The sequence below is a fragment of the Cyprinodon variegatus genome, unplaced genomic scaffold (genome assembly GCF_000732505.1).
Source record: "Cyprinodon variegatus isolate N-32 unplaced genomic scaffold, C_variegatus-1.0 Scaffold340, whole genome shotgun sequence".
Taxonomy (NCBI): Eukaryota; Metazoa; Chordata; class Actinopteri; order Cyprinodontiformes; family Cyprinodontidae; genus Cyprinodon; species Cyprinodon variegatus.
This window is the reverse complement of record NW_015150793.1, coordinates 705,995-720,232: the sequence shown is the minus strand read 5'-3', so window position 1 is coordinate 720,232 and position 14,238 is coordinate 705,995. Positions and strand designations below refer to the sequence as shown.

General features: G+C 35.8%; 1 protein-coding gene across 1 annotated transcript in view; it reads right to left on the bottom strand.

Moving 5' to 3' along the window:
• Nucleotides 1–1,025: 1,025 nt before the first annotated feature.
• Nucleotides 1,026–14,238, bottom strand: part of itih3 (inter-alpha-trypsin inhibitor heavy chain 3) — a 16,694-nt gene continuing 3,481 nt past the window's right edge. The window contains exons 4-22 of the mRNA XM_015385446.1: nucleotides 12,930–13,084; nucleotides 12,707–12,811; nucleotides 12,393–12,555; nucleotides 12,187–12,297; nucleotides 11,945–12,073; nucleotides 11,723–11,839; nucleotides 10,505–10,673; nucleotides 10,288–10,413; nucleotides 8,538–8,719; nucleotides 8,251–8,436; nucleotides 7,817–7,956; nucleotides 6,252–6,412; nucleotides 5,788–5,823; nucleotides 5,615–5,695; nucleotides 4,681–4,794; nucleotides 4,384–4,585; nucleotides 3,758–3,930; nucleotides 2,432–2,543; nucleotides 1,026–2,290 (exon numbers count right to left, since the gene is read on the bottom strand). Of these exons, the coding sequence (XP_015240932.1) occupies nucleotides 2,152–2,290; nucleotides 2,432–2,543; nucleotides 3,758–3,930; nucleotides 4,384–4,585; nucleotides 4,681–4,794; nucleotides 5,615–5,695; nucleotides 5,788–5,823; nucleotides 6,252–6,412; nucleotides 7,817–7,956; nucleotides 8,251–8,436; nucleotides 8,538–8,719; nucleotides 10,288–10,413; nucleotides 10,505–10,673; nucleotides 11,723–11,839; nucleotides 11,945–12,073; nucleotides 12,187–12,297; nucleotides 12,393–12,555; nucleotides 12,707–12,811; nucleotides 12,930–13,084 (2,601 nt within the window). The 3' untranslated portion in view covers nucleotides 1,026–2,151. The remainder of the gene's footprint in view (nucleotides 2,291–2,431; nucleotides 2,544–3,757; nucleotides 3,931–4,383; nucleotides 4,586–4,680; nucleotides 4,795–5,614; nucleotides 5,696–5,787; nucleotides 5,824–6,251; nucleotides 6,413–7,816; nucleotides 7,957–8,250; nucleotides 8,437–8,537; nucleotides 8,720–10,287; nucleotides 10,414–10,504; nucleotides 10,674–11,722; nucleotides 11,840–11,944; nucleotides 12,074–12,186; nucleotides 12,298–12,392; nucleotides 12,556–12,706; nucleotides 12,812–12,929; nucleotides 13,085–14,238) is intronic.

The following is a 14,238-nucleotide window of genomic DNA, read 5'->3' as shown; positions in this document are numbered from 1 at the left end:
ACTGGTGATCCATATCCTGTCCAAGCATGACTTTAGAACGTCTGTGGTTGCAATGTGAAAGAGGTTTTAAATTTCAGTCACAATGCAAAAACTTTTTGTATTGCTCTTTAAATGACAGCATATTGTGAAAAATCACTGTAATTTTTATTTGGTGTTGTGGTGCAGTAGTGCTCCAGCAGATTTTTACAAACCTTTACATCACGAACCATTGGTAAAAATGTAATTCTGGATCTGTCAGTACTTATTATGCAAGAATAAACGATCAGGGTGTGATCAGGTAGATCTTTTATTTTTCTGTTTGAAGGATTTGACAAACACAAGAAAACGATCTGAAAAAGTATTTTCTTCTCAACCAAAGAATATAGAAAATATGTTGCCATTGAGAACATCCCTTAGTCTCTATCATCGCTTTACGCAAAACAGACACAAAAACAAATTCAAGGTTAATTTAAGCTTTTGTGCTTTTGAAACTGGAGTTAAAAGGCAAAAAACAGCTTATAACGATAAAATCAGAAATGCGAGAGGGTAAAAGGTTCCAGTATAATAATTTCGTTAGCCAGGTTAAAAATTCACACTTTGACCTCTAATAGTAAGAACTGGTCATAAAGGCCACATAGATAAGCAATATTTCAGGCATTATTCAGACAGTGTGAATACTATTTGAATATTTTGTCTAGGAGACTCAGACATTATTGGTTGCTAGTTATTTTGCCCTTTCACCATTTTCACACATCTGTAGAGTAGATTGTTTTATTTGTTACCAAATTCTACAAAAAAAAAAATAATCTCCAGTTCTTCATTTTCATTCATTTAAATCTGTTTTTGTTTTGTTTCTTACATATGGTCCACTTACAAACCTAGTAAAACAATAAAGTTTTTGCATTTTTCTTCTGCTCACCCTATTAAACAGACTAAACAGCAAAAAACAAACCAAAAAAAAAACTGTAGAAATATGTTTTAGTGTCGGTCAGTAATTAATTATATAGATGAAAATCTTTATCTTTCTATCCCACCCTGTCTATACTAGTCTTATTTGCGGTACCAAGGCTGTGCTTAAAGCTGATATGGATCAGACTTGGCTGCCGATGAGTGATAAGTGACTGGCTAAAAATCCATGGCATCAATTGCTGTGCATTAAAAATGCAAGAATCAAACATGTTTTAAATGGTCTCAAATACCCCAAAGAAATGTTACCAGCTGCTTTTTAGAAAAAGTGTTGCAAGCGTAGTCTGAAAAGTTGCTAAATGTGAGGACAGGGTTAAGTTGGCAACAGTATTCATGTCTAGATTTCTGAGTTGCGAAAATGAGGCCTAACTGCATGGGGAATGTCTCAGATATGCACATATGACAACCGGTGATTTGTTTTCCTTATGCCTTGTTGAGGTCACTTGATTATGACCAATTTTATTTGTCAGTAGGACATTAATTTAGAAATATTTAAGTCTATTCAGGGGTCACAATCTTCTATATTTTACAGGTCAACAAATGTATTTAAGCTTCTGAAATACAATCAAATAAAACATGGTATGAAATTAAGACCTATGTTAGATATGTAGATATGTTTAGATCCTTTATTATGTATCGAAAATGCCTGTTAACCAAAAGAAATAAACTGATACACGGTGGCAAAAAAAATGAGGGGTGAAATGCATTGTTAATGTTTATGAAATCTATGAACTAAGTGTTGATTGTAATACATCAATATGTAGATAGAGAATTGGGGTACATATTGACAGAGGACAAAGTGACCTTGAGTGTGTGGTATGACGCTGTTATCGTATTTTATTTCTGTTTTATTAATCTGATTATTTTTATTATGGAATAGAGAAATAAAGCAATCCTTTTAATGAAATGTTGGCAGTTTTATTTAAACTGCGTTTTGGCTGCTTTAATATAAGACCTGTGTCACTACAACTCTTATTTTGCTATGAAGATAACCCAGGAGGTCGAATCCAAACATATCGGTTAACCCTGTTGTGTCCAATCAAGGTTGTCATGAATATTGATTGATTTGTGAAGCTTGAAAAACCTTCTTCTAATTGCTCACAATGCTAAAAAAAATGTATTTGCATGAGTGTCAAGCAGAATTTTTTGTTTTTAATGAATCTGAGTTTAATCACATTCGTAGTGCACAGGGTTGCGTATATGCTTTCAAAAAGCTGTAAAAAGGCCAGGCACAATGTAGTCTGTTGCTTCTCCATCGATGAGGCCTGATCCGTTATTGTGAACAAACCAGCAGGGAACATTTTCACCGTTCTTCACATCCCTTCTGAAGTCTATCTGCCAGCCTCTGTAATTCCAGGAAAACAGGTCAGGGCGATTGAATCAGTTGCATGCACAAAGTTTAACCTATTTAAACACTTTTAACAACCATTACAGCAAAAACAACTCACAATATAAACACGCGAACGTAAATAAAGATTAAACTTGCCGGGTCACAGTGAGCTGGTGTCCTTTTGTAAACATAGTTGCGTCTGGTTTCTCCGGGGATTCTCCAGGCCGCAAGCCTGTCACTTCATATTCAATCCCATGGTAAAACTGACCTGAGGAGTGATTTGTGGTAAATAAATTTATTTTTAAATACTTAGTAAAAAAGTAAGCAACTTTACATTGAGTAAAATAGCTTTTAGTTAAGGTCAGCAAGTTAGTTGTATAGCAATATTGATACAACTGTAACAGTTTTTGTTGGCAATCAAACTTGTACTCTTGGAAACCATATTTATTTCTCTTTAAATGGTGTTACTATAATAGTGGCTTGCATGAAGGTGGTTCTGGGTTCAGATTCTGCTCTGGGTTCTATCTGCAGGTAGTTCTTATGTTGTACCAGAGCATGGCTTCTCTCAGGTAATTCTGCCTTGCCTCTGAACTTGTAACCAGCGACCTGAATGGCTGTTGCATCTGGATGGTTGTTTGTCCTGTCTGTCTTCGTGGTGACCCTGCATCTGAAACAATCACTGCTAGAGATAGTTAGCAGTCGCCCTGTGACCCAGCAAAAATAAGAAGGTCCAGACAATGGGTAGACTTATGAAAGGAAAATCTATGTGTTGATTCAGCAGCAGACTTGTTTGTTTGGGTTGTCCTGATTAAAATTTGTCATTTTCTGTCTGCCAATTTTGAGTTGGTGGAGTCAATTTACTAGGTGGAGTCAGTTATTTATGAAACAGGGCACTTTATGGTATTTGGAACAACTGTTACCAAACACAACAGCCCGCCATTTTATCACCAGATGAACACACATCTTGAATTTTATATTTTGGTCCTTAAAAGTGTCAGAGTTTGAATTCGGCAGAGTTATCAAATCATCATCTTTTGCCAGTTTCTTTTGTATTGCAGGTGCAATTGAGAGACTGGTGATTTTTTTTCATGTGAGTGGAGTGTCAGCTTCAGCTGCATTTGTGGCCAATGAATAAACCGTTTTTTCACTTTGTATGCCATAGTGATTTATTTGAAATATAGCACTATGTGGATAATGTATTTATGTATAATATAGGAGTTTTACTGTTTGTTTAAAATTGATCTTTTTGATAACATTTTAATTTATTGAGGTGTACCTGGACACATGCAAGCAATTATTTCTGCTTTAAGGAATTTAAGAGTTAAACCTGGTTTTGTTGTATATTCATGTGTCTATACGTGATAATAAACAGGATTAGCATAGAAAACATAAGAATATGCTTATCAATTCAAATCATTCTTTTCCAAAGGTTCACAAATAAAACAACAACAACAAACAAAATAATTAAACATAATGTTGTACCTAGTAAGCCATGAACAGAAGGGGACAGAAGATGAGTGTCCAGGGTGTAGAAACCTAGGTAGTCTTGATGGTACGGGTGTTTCTTCCACACTTTGTGGAGCAGGATGACAAACTTAACAGAGCCCTTTAGTGTCACTTTCAGGCTGCGATCTTTGGTTACAAGAAGATCCACACTGAAAGAAAACATATAAAAGACTGTCACAATAATCCTGATCTGGGGTATTCATGTTAAAATAGTTATTTTATAGAATCCTTTTGAGATAGTTCAAATAAAATGTTTGTTGCAAGATCAGCATGACTTCTTAAAGGCTTCATAGCTCTTGTGTTTATGGGTAACAAATCAAATTGGACGTCCTTCATAGCTATTCTTAAGGGGAGGGAATATAATTAATCAATAGGTAGACATGTGTGAGCAAAATCACATTCATATAAGGCTGATCAAAGCTAAAAAAAAAACTGCATATTTTTGTTAGCTTTGATTTTAAAAACATGGAGCTAAGTCATATAGATGAATTTTACCCATTTGAATTATACTCCCGCTTCATAAATGAAAACTGATGCTTAAAGGAAATCAAAAGAGCTCATGGTTACTGAGTTCCTGGTAAACTGCTAATAACATCACTTACTTAGGTCCTTTCAGAGAAGCCGTATCCGTCCACAGCAGTTTGACTTCTTTGCCATCCTGTAACACTGAAATAGCCTGAGTGGTCACCTGCAGCCTGACCCCCAAAGTTGCATGGATAATACCAAAACCCCCAAAATAGGTGTTTATTTTCCCATCTGCCGGAATCTTCTTGTCTCCAATTATCAGTCCGTTTACAAAAACACCTGACGACACATGATGGGAAGTGGTAGATGAGGGAAGAAATGTTAAATTGCAACAAAGAACCAGAGGCCAAAACATTTAAGAAGTGTGTCCCGACCTGATTCTGGATCTCTGACGAGATTAAAAATGGTTCCTGGTACATTGTTGATGTTGAAGCACAAAGAGTCATTTCTGTCAGGCAGCTCTATCATGAAATGGGGATCTCCATCCACTGCAAGAACCATCATGTACAAAGGCCTTTAGAATTAAAATGGATAAAAGGTTCTACTCATGATATTGTGGAATCTTTAAATCAGGCTCTGTAGATTGTTTATGTCTTACTTGCAGTAGATTTTTTAGTTTCCACTTAGTTTGAATCTAAACTGATTTATTCCAGTGGCTACAATTAACATCTTAGACAGACCAAGATCAAAGCAAACTTCTGCTTCCTTCAAAATAATTGAAATTTCAAAAACTAGTTAAGAATTAATGCAAACTCTATTTTATTAAGCTTTAAACCATTACAGGATTTGCACTGGCTTAGTATGTCCATAAATACTGATGCTGAGATGGATGTTGACAGTGATCTCTTTTTTTGTGTAAAATAAATACAGAGAAATAACTCACTAACAGAAAAAATAGGAAGAGAAAACATTTTTAATTAAACTGTTGTAATATTTTAATTGCTTTCTTTATTTTAGTTTATAGCAGTTACTCAGGATGAAAGTTCTATATAGATTGCTATTATCAAATGATATATAATCCTCTACCTGCAAATCCTGTATAGATTATTGGCGTTTTGGTTTTGTGCGTTTTTTATTTTACCCCCCTAACATGCAACATTTGCAACATATTTTCTTTAAATAAGAGAGTTTACGAATGCTAATCTTTTATGATATCCATCTTTATAAATGTGGTAGGATTTCCCACCTGTGGAGGTGTTTCAAGGGCAGTTTCCCCAAAGTTGCATTAGACATAGGAATGTACAATCATTATGTAAAACTACAGCAGACTGGTTTATTATTTTTTTATTAAAATGTAAATGTACTTACCAAAATACACAGGAGCATACGGTAGTTGCTTAGCCTGTAAAGCTGCCCCCTGCAGTTGTGTCGCAACTCTGTGGTACATTTCTATACAATGGGTTCAAAGTGGAATCTATTTTAAAATAAAATATCCACACTTGATGATTTTTCATTTTTATTTTACAAAAGAGTTGTTTTACTTATCGGTTTCGCCCTCTCTGCTTGCTGTCTTTGCTCTATCAAAAACAACAACAACAAATAGACAACTCATTACATTTATTTCCTGAAAACCCAGCGAAGATTAGAATAAAAGGAAAAAAATGTGAATCTGTTTGCCTGTAAAACTGCTGAATGTATAGCATTATATAAGATGCAAAGTCATATTCCGTATAAGAGAATATTTGCTTTCAATAAGGTCCATTTTCACAGCAGGAAATCATCAAAGCTAATAGATGAAAGGGCTTTAAAACAATCAATGTGTAATTAATTAATAAATTGTATTTTATTTAAACACGCACACACATATATATATCTATATCTGTACCTTACAGTTGTCTATACATGGGCTTGTTGCTTTCAAATAAATCAAGGGAAACTAAATCCTTTAGCAGAAATTTAAGTGAAAACAGGAATAAAAACACCTACTATTTTTTGTTTGTTTTACCTTCTGTCAGCTTGTTAGCGATGAGAGGGCTGTCTGGACCATCCTCTGTTTCAGGTTTGGTAACCACCATGGAGGTAAGAGGTGTAACAAAGCTATACTGCAGGGACATGTCCAGGGCCTTAGCTGTAAAGTTGGCTTTTTCATCTGATGTACCAGTCTTACTATTATAAGGGAAAGAAGATTGAGCTTGTAAGAAATAGCTGACAAACATAATTGAACATGACCTCTCAAAGCATAAACGGCAGGAAAAAGACATACTAAAAATGTCAACATTTATGTTCAAATATCAGCAAATATGTTTCCAAAGGACATATAGGTATGAAATTCAGATGAGATGTTACAAACAACCCTGTTCCACAAAAAGAAACTGGCACAAATAATTCAAGAATACATTTCTAGAAACAAGTATAATCCAAACTTATAGGCTATCTTTAATTCTTTTATTTCTTCGTTATTAAATTGTCTTGGGATTCTCTAAGGATCGTTGTCTTCACAAAAATGTTTTGGTCTCATCTGTCATAACACTACCCCTTCAGAATTTTAATGGCTTGCTTTAAGTTTCTGCAGCAAACTTTAAGTGACGTTTGCTAAACTTCTCTTCAGTGGAGGAGTCTGGTGTTGCCTGTTTGCTTTAAAAAACTGAAGTAGTGACTTATTAGCCTGGCAAGACAGACTAAACTGCACAGAGCGTTTTCATTCTGTTAAACCACTGTTTTCTGGTGGTTATCTGGCCAAACCAATCACAGCGCAAGAGGTGGGACTTTATGAAATGTGGCTCTCAGCACCAGAATTACCCATAATGCAGCAGCACTTTTCTGCTAGCATAACAACCAGCTGGGGACCACAATGGAGCAATGTTTCAATGAAAATAAAGAACATAGTAGAGAGCACACCTTATATCTGCAAATTTTTTAGGCAAAATTGGAAGAAATTGTTCTCTGGAGAGTTTCTTTGACGACTTGACATGTTTCACAGACTACAAAATTACAAGAACAGAGCCCTCTGCCTGGAGTTTGTAGTTACCTGATTGATTTTTACCTGTTAGTCCCACTGCACCAGCCTTTACCAGACTAAAACGCCATGTAAACTTCATATCAGTCTGGCTGGCCTTTGAAAAACACATGCTAATGTGCCCTCTACAGTGGTGAGGATTCACTATATGTCCCCCTTTTTTTATTTTGATATCTACCCATCAAAAAGTCGGTGCACACCGATGTACGAAGGTTAAGTATTCAGTAAAGTGTGTGTGCATGGGGTTTTAAATCTTAGCCTCAAGTTTGGAATTCTGCTACTACCACTAACACTTAGTAAAAAGGCTGCTCACTCTATTTCATTAGGCCCGAGGTTTCAACTGTATATTCTGTCCTGTCCCATTGTATCACACAGCTTCATTTTAGAACTAACTTGTCTCGATTGTGTTGATTCTTTGGATTTTTATTGACATCTAGTTCAAATGTCTTCCTCTTTGGTCCATTAGAAATGTAAAATTCTATCATTTTAATTCTATACCTTTTTACCTGTCTCATGTTTTAGGAAACTACTATTACCATTATTCTGTAACATACCTCTTTTCTAAAAGCTGTTGGATGGTGAGGTAAGCCCACAGACGCTCCGTGAAATCTCCAAAGATGTAGCTCTCATCTGGGTAAATCACATTCCAGTCAACAATGGAGGCCTGACCTTGCACATTGAAGCTCTCTTCAAGCTACACAGGAAAGAACAGAGACAGAGAAATATTTCCTAATTAAGACAAATGCAGATGCATCTGGACATTAACGTTGTTTTTTGTTGGAGTCATGACCACCCCAACCAAGTAGTTCTGAGACAAGGCCAAGACCTTAAAAAGCCTAACACCATATAAGACCTTGGTCAAGATGTCTTGGTCTTGTCTTGGTCTCTGACTCTAATGGTCTTGGCCTTGTGTCGGTCTTGGTGCTTCTTACTCTGGGTTAGAGTGGTCTTGACTACAGCATTATTATTTGTAGTATTAATTCATCACCCCCTGGCCAATGACTTCCACCAGGAAGTTGTCCAGATCGTTGTCCGTCAACCGACCTGCTACCACAATTTCAGAGCCATTGAACAACTGAGGGAAGTGACTTGTGGTCAAATAGTCAACTGCATTGTCTGGATATTGCAGATCAATTTCTAAGAGCAGTGGGCTGGACACTTCATCATAGAAACCCTGCAATTAGATTAAAAACACATGCATCTAGAACAGTTTTGGAGGAGAGAAAAATACGTTTCAGTCACACAGAACACTTGAAACTCACTTAAACACCTTACCTGGAGCTGAAGCACTGCATCCGAAGCTTCGTAGATTCTGCGAGTCAGTCCTTTATTCTGTTTACTCATCACATCCAGGAAGTTGTAGTCCACATCATTTCCAAATCCAAGACAGAAAAGAGACATATTTCCTCCCATGGCAGATTTCACATTCTCCTGGATTTCAGGGATGCGAGACACTCCTTCAGATGCACAAGTAAAACATGTAAAAAAAAATGAAATAAAAATAACGATACAGTACATAAAGAAACCTTTCCTAAATTATGGTGACTGATAAAAAAAAGTATTGGTGTCCTTTAATGTTATGTACAGGATTTAATGTGATTGACCAACTCAGACAAACTTTAATTTATAAACTGCTCTTAAGGCAACCCAACAACCCAAAAGGATTTACACATCTACAGTTAAACAAACTGAAAAGGCATATCCCAAAATCCCTTTAGCTGTGTACGCAGGAATACTCCCTTCTTTTTCCACTATTATTTTTATGATACAATTCATATTTGACTTAGACAAACTTAATTGTCATTTTGCATACACTGAAAAAAGTGAAACAAAGCTGTTTTTCTTTTAATGTGTTTGTTTTTTATTCCAATGAATTAAAAAAAATAGTTTGCTCAATTAAACTAAACTTTCTTAGTTATGTTTATGATTGAATCTATTTTTTTTACTTTACTATAATGTAAACTGACAGCGAGGCACCAAACTGATTTTTTTTATTTTAAGCAAAGTCTTTTTATTAGATTGAGCAATTTGCGCATGCAAATTCTTTAAAAGTTCTGGCAGCAATTGTACTTCCGCCTCAGCCTCCACCAGACGTCATGCTGAAGAGAAAAATATCAGGCATTTTGCGCAATGTTGAGGTAAGTCATTACGATTTTTAAAGATGACTGGGCGTAAACCTTAGCCCCCAGACAAGATTTGTGTGAGTCTGTGCTTTTGTGGGCAATTAATTGCTCTGCTAGCATTAGCGCTGGAGGGGAGGGGGTTCGCCGTCGTTGTCATTGGAGAGGCCGAGCAGAGGTTTTATGGGTCACCTCTGGAGAGGAAGCTAGCCGCCATGGTGCATGTGTGTGGGAGCCGCGAAGCTTGAGCTCGGTCTCATAAGCTCAGCAAGAACTGCGGTGTATATTTTTCGGTCACAGGACTTTAAACTTTTATTTGAGACAACTTAAAAAAATATATAGTTTGCTCCCATATTCAAAAGCTGTTTAAATGAATTTAAAATATTCAGGTTGAACCAAGTATATTATTTACATTCAGTAATAAAACCAATGTATTTATTTTGATTTAGTAAAATCTGAAATAATTGCTTTGGTTCAACCTTTAGAAATTAGTTTACATGAAGTTAAATATTTCAGGTCAAATCAAATGGATTATTCATATGGCATGAAACTACAATATTAGTTGTGATCGATTACCTCAATTTTTTTTAAATTGAGCCAATGTTTCATTTTTTTCAGTGTACACACAGTGTATACAAAACGAAAATTTCATTTTGTACAGCTCTCATGACATTTCTTAAAGTGCAGTAGTGAAAAAAATCTAAACATTGGGGGAAAAAACATGGTGCAAAAAAAAAAAAACGCACTTGGAAGGATGACATGGTTTTAGCACTTTCCTTTTGCAAGTCTGAACAATTTTTATCAGTCTGTCTAAAGTCAAGCAACATTCAACTTTTAAAAAAAAAAGGTTGAAAGGGTATAAATACTTCTGCAAAGCCCCATATGGTCACACTTAGCATGCTTACCAGAATTTGGCATTCCATCTGTCAACAGAATGATCATATCAATGCTTCTCTCAGGTAATTTTTTCTCCTGTCTGTCTTTGATCAGCATATCTATCCCTCGCAGTACTCCAGAATTAATATCGGTACCTTGGAAAAAATAAAAACATCTTGTCATTTCTTCCATTCTGTAAATACAGGAAGTGTAATGTGATAAACTGTCACAGATTGTTGTCTTGACCTCCATTGGCTCTGATACTTCTGACATAGCTCTTGGCCTCAGCCACGTTTTCCTTGGTTGCCTTGGTAAGAGAATCCTTCCAAGTTAAAATAACGTCGTCAAACTGGATGACAGCAAAGTAGTCGTCCACATGGAGGTCATCCAGAATGGTCACCATTGCCTCTAGTGTCTGCAAAAGTTCTGAGATCAGAATGCTTCCACACCAGCATTGGTGCAGCATCTTTTACAATCTCAACCTTGGTTAAAAAAAATCTTTCAGAAGAATACACGTTTTTTTTTTTGTATTTACTTGACATAAATTCTTTATATGAACTCATTTATTACTTCATAATAATCCGTATTTTCTTTAAAAAAAAACATTTGCTAAAGAGTATGCAATGAACAATTAATGATTCCTAATAACCTAGAAACCTTGTAAGAAAGATAGACATAAAAAAGAAAAAATATACAAGGAGAGCATATTAATTACAATCCAAAAATTTGACAAACATCTTCCACTTATTCCCATGGAAGGATTTCCAAGTTTACAACCTTGTTATTGGCTGTGGGCCTTGGAATAACTGTTTGGGATTTTGGGCTACATAAACAAAATGGTAAACAAATGGCCAGTTGCAAAAAAGATGAGTTGATGCAGATGTATGTAAATGAAAAAATAATACTCTTGGTGAGATTTACTCTGACAATTATTGGTCAAAAAGGGACATTTTTAGGTTTACACTAATTAGCTATTTTACTAATCATCTACATTTCACAGGAAAGAGGATCAAAAACATCTTAACTTCCTTAATTTGGAACCACCCAGTTAAATTTAAATTTGAAAGCAGGCATTTTCCCCCAAAATCTGTTGGAAATCATTTTAAATCTTCTTTATAGGACCAATGATTTACATACACATTTTAACTGAAAATAAAATATATTCTTTTGGCTTAATCAGAAATGTTGAGCTCCAATTTTTAGCTAAGTGGTTGATATTATTTAGAATTTGTTAAACAAAGAAAATAATCATCTTGTAGCCTTCCAGTTGTATCAGCTTAAAAATGATGCCATTGTCTGAAAACAGTTGCACACCCCTAAAAAAATTGCCCAAGTCGTCCCCTTCTATATTTGTATATATTTCAAAATGGCAAAATGTAATCAAATCATTTTCCAAATATGTATATATATATTTTTTCTATACACTGCACATATATTCTAAAAGATAGCATGAAGAAGTTTCACCTGTCTCATCTTTGTGCCTCCCATCGACCCACTTCTGTCAATCACAAACACCACATTCTTTGGTACTCTGGGCAGGTCAGGGGGAGAAAAAAAGTGCACAAAGTAGCCATTCACAATCTGGAGGGAAATAGAATTATACGTTGTATTAAATAGCTGAATAAATGTGTGAATATAAAATGAAAACAGTGAAAGCTCTAAACGCATGAGCAGATGATGGCAGACCTGAATCTCCCCAAGGCGTCCTTCTCTGTTCACGTCATACTTAATGATGAAATCACCATCTATCAGTGATCCATCACAATCTGGACATTTTCTTTGCTGATCCAAAGTTGGTGAGAAAGAAATGTGGGCCTGAGAAGAAGAGCAACAAACAGTGAGATATTTCAGTTAGATGCAAAACAGAAAAGGGGAATAAAGGTCATTCAGGCTTAAAGGTGAAAAAGAGAACAAGTAGAGTGATGTACCTTTTTGTCACTGACTGTTTTCTCGACCAGGGGGAGAAGCTCATTGGAAAGGAAAGTAGCATGGGTATCTACATAAGACAGGCCCTGAGGTTCATAGATGTTGGCCAAAATCTGTTCCCACCCAGAAAAAGCACAAGGACATTATTTGTCCACAAAATCATCAAATCATCAAAAGAGAAGGTTAAATTCACCATCTGGTGATTCACCTGAAACTGCTGCACCAGGCTTTTGGGCTTAACTCGGATCAGAATCTCATACTGGCCAAACTTCCTCTGAAGGAGCTCCTCGTAGGTCAGGACAAATGTCACGTTGCTTTCAGCTGCAATGCTGACTGACACGGAAAACTTCTCCATCTTCCTCCCAGAGGCCCTTCAGTGAAACACAGAAACAAACATCTCCATCTGGTGGTAAAGCTAAAGTCATAACTTCCAAATTAGTGGAGGTTTGGATCAGCTAGTTTAGAAAGCTTTAGTTCAAGCAGTTCTGGTTTGAGTTTGTATTTATATCCCACTAAACTCACTTGACCAATCCTGCAGTCTGTCCAGATGAAACAGCCTTCTCATATTGTTTCTTCGCTTTCTCCTTTTCCTTCACCTGTCCCACATACTCCTTCCCTTCAATTTCCCTGAGAAGCACGAAAAACCAAACAGTTTTGTTTGTATCATCATAAACTGCAACCTACAGTGAGCTGGAATCCTGTTTGTTTCTTCAAAGAGATAAAAGAGAAAAAAATCCCTTCTTACATGCTGAAATTTGTGATAAAGGCAGACTTGGGGAGTTCCACTTCGAAGAAGATTTCCTGTGATGTGTTGGCTTTGTTTAGAGCTACGGAGGTCATGACAGTGTGGGAAAAGCGGGACATTACAGTGCACTCCACAGTCACACTGTGTACTTGCACCTTTGGACAGAAGACAATGAAAACAGTTAATCCAAAACTTAAATAGAGGCCTCCATATTATTGTCATTAGAATTATTAATTCATCTATTTATAAATCTGGCCAAAAAAGCACATTGCATACTGATCAGATCCTTTGAAACTTCTCACTTTTTGTCATTCTGGAACCAAAAAATGACAAAAAGTCATTTTTGTCATTTTAAATATTGCCCCCCTTATATTGAAAACAGCTTAACCTCAAATAGAGTCAACCTATATATATATGTGGTCTTGATTTAGCCAGTCTTAAAATTATGTCATGAAAAGTAACATTTTGGCACACATCATGAAAGAAGGTGCTCTGATGACCCTGAACACACCACTGCCACAATTATACATGGTGGTGGCAGCATCATTCTGTGGGAAAACAGTTTTTCTATGGGTGTTGATGCTTGTCTGAGATTATGGGGAAAGGATATTAATAAATATAGGTCCTTCATAGAAGAAAACCTGCCTATGGAGAAATTTTAACTCAAAGCATATCCATTTGTTGGAATGGTCTAGTTCAAGCCGACATAGAATTTCATTTAAAATCTGTGCAGGATTCCTTTTCTGAATAGGATAAGGAATCATTCGTACCAGGATTTGCAAAATTGGAAGAGTAAATGTTTTTTCTTTAAAGTATTGAATTATAGGAGAATAAATTCACTTTTTGAGTTTTTATTTGTTAAATAAAAAAGAAAGAAAACAAATCAATAAATGAATAAAAATAATGATTTAGTTTATTTGAAAAATCCAAATAAATCTCATGGGAGTTTGCTGTGGGAGAGTTGACAAACTGTAGAAAAGTTCTGATGAATGTATGAATATTTGAGCAATACAACGAGATACCTTAATTTATTACCTGCTGAAAATAAAAGAAAAGGACCTAAAGTTCTCCCTTAATGAAAATAAAATTTGGCACACTTTTTCATTTATCTTAAATGGCCATGTAATACAATGCTTTAAAGGTTTTATGAGAATATTTAACTATTCTTTTTAGCGTTTAGTCTCTAGATGCAGGTTAGTGGTGGTGAGTATAACAACTGATACTAAAAACTTCAACCTAACTCCTTAGGTCTAGATTAAGGTGCCATTTTGCACAGAATGAGGACAGCCTTCCCAACATGCCCAGTATG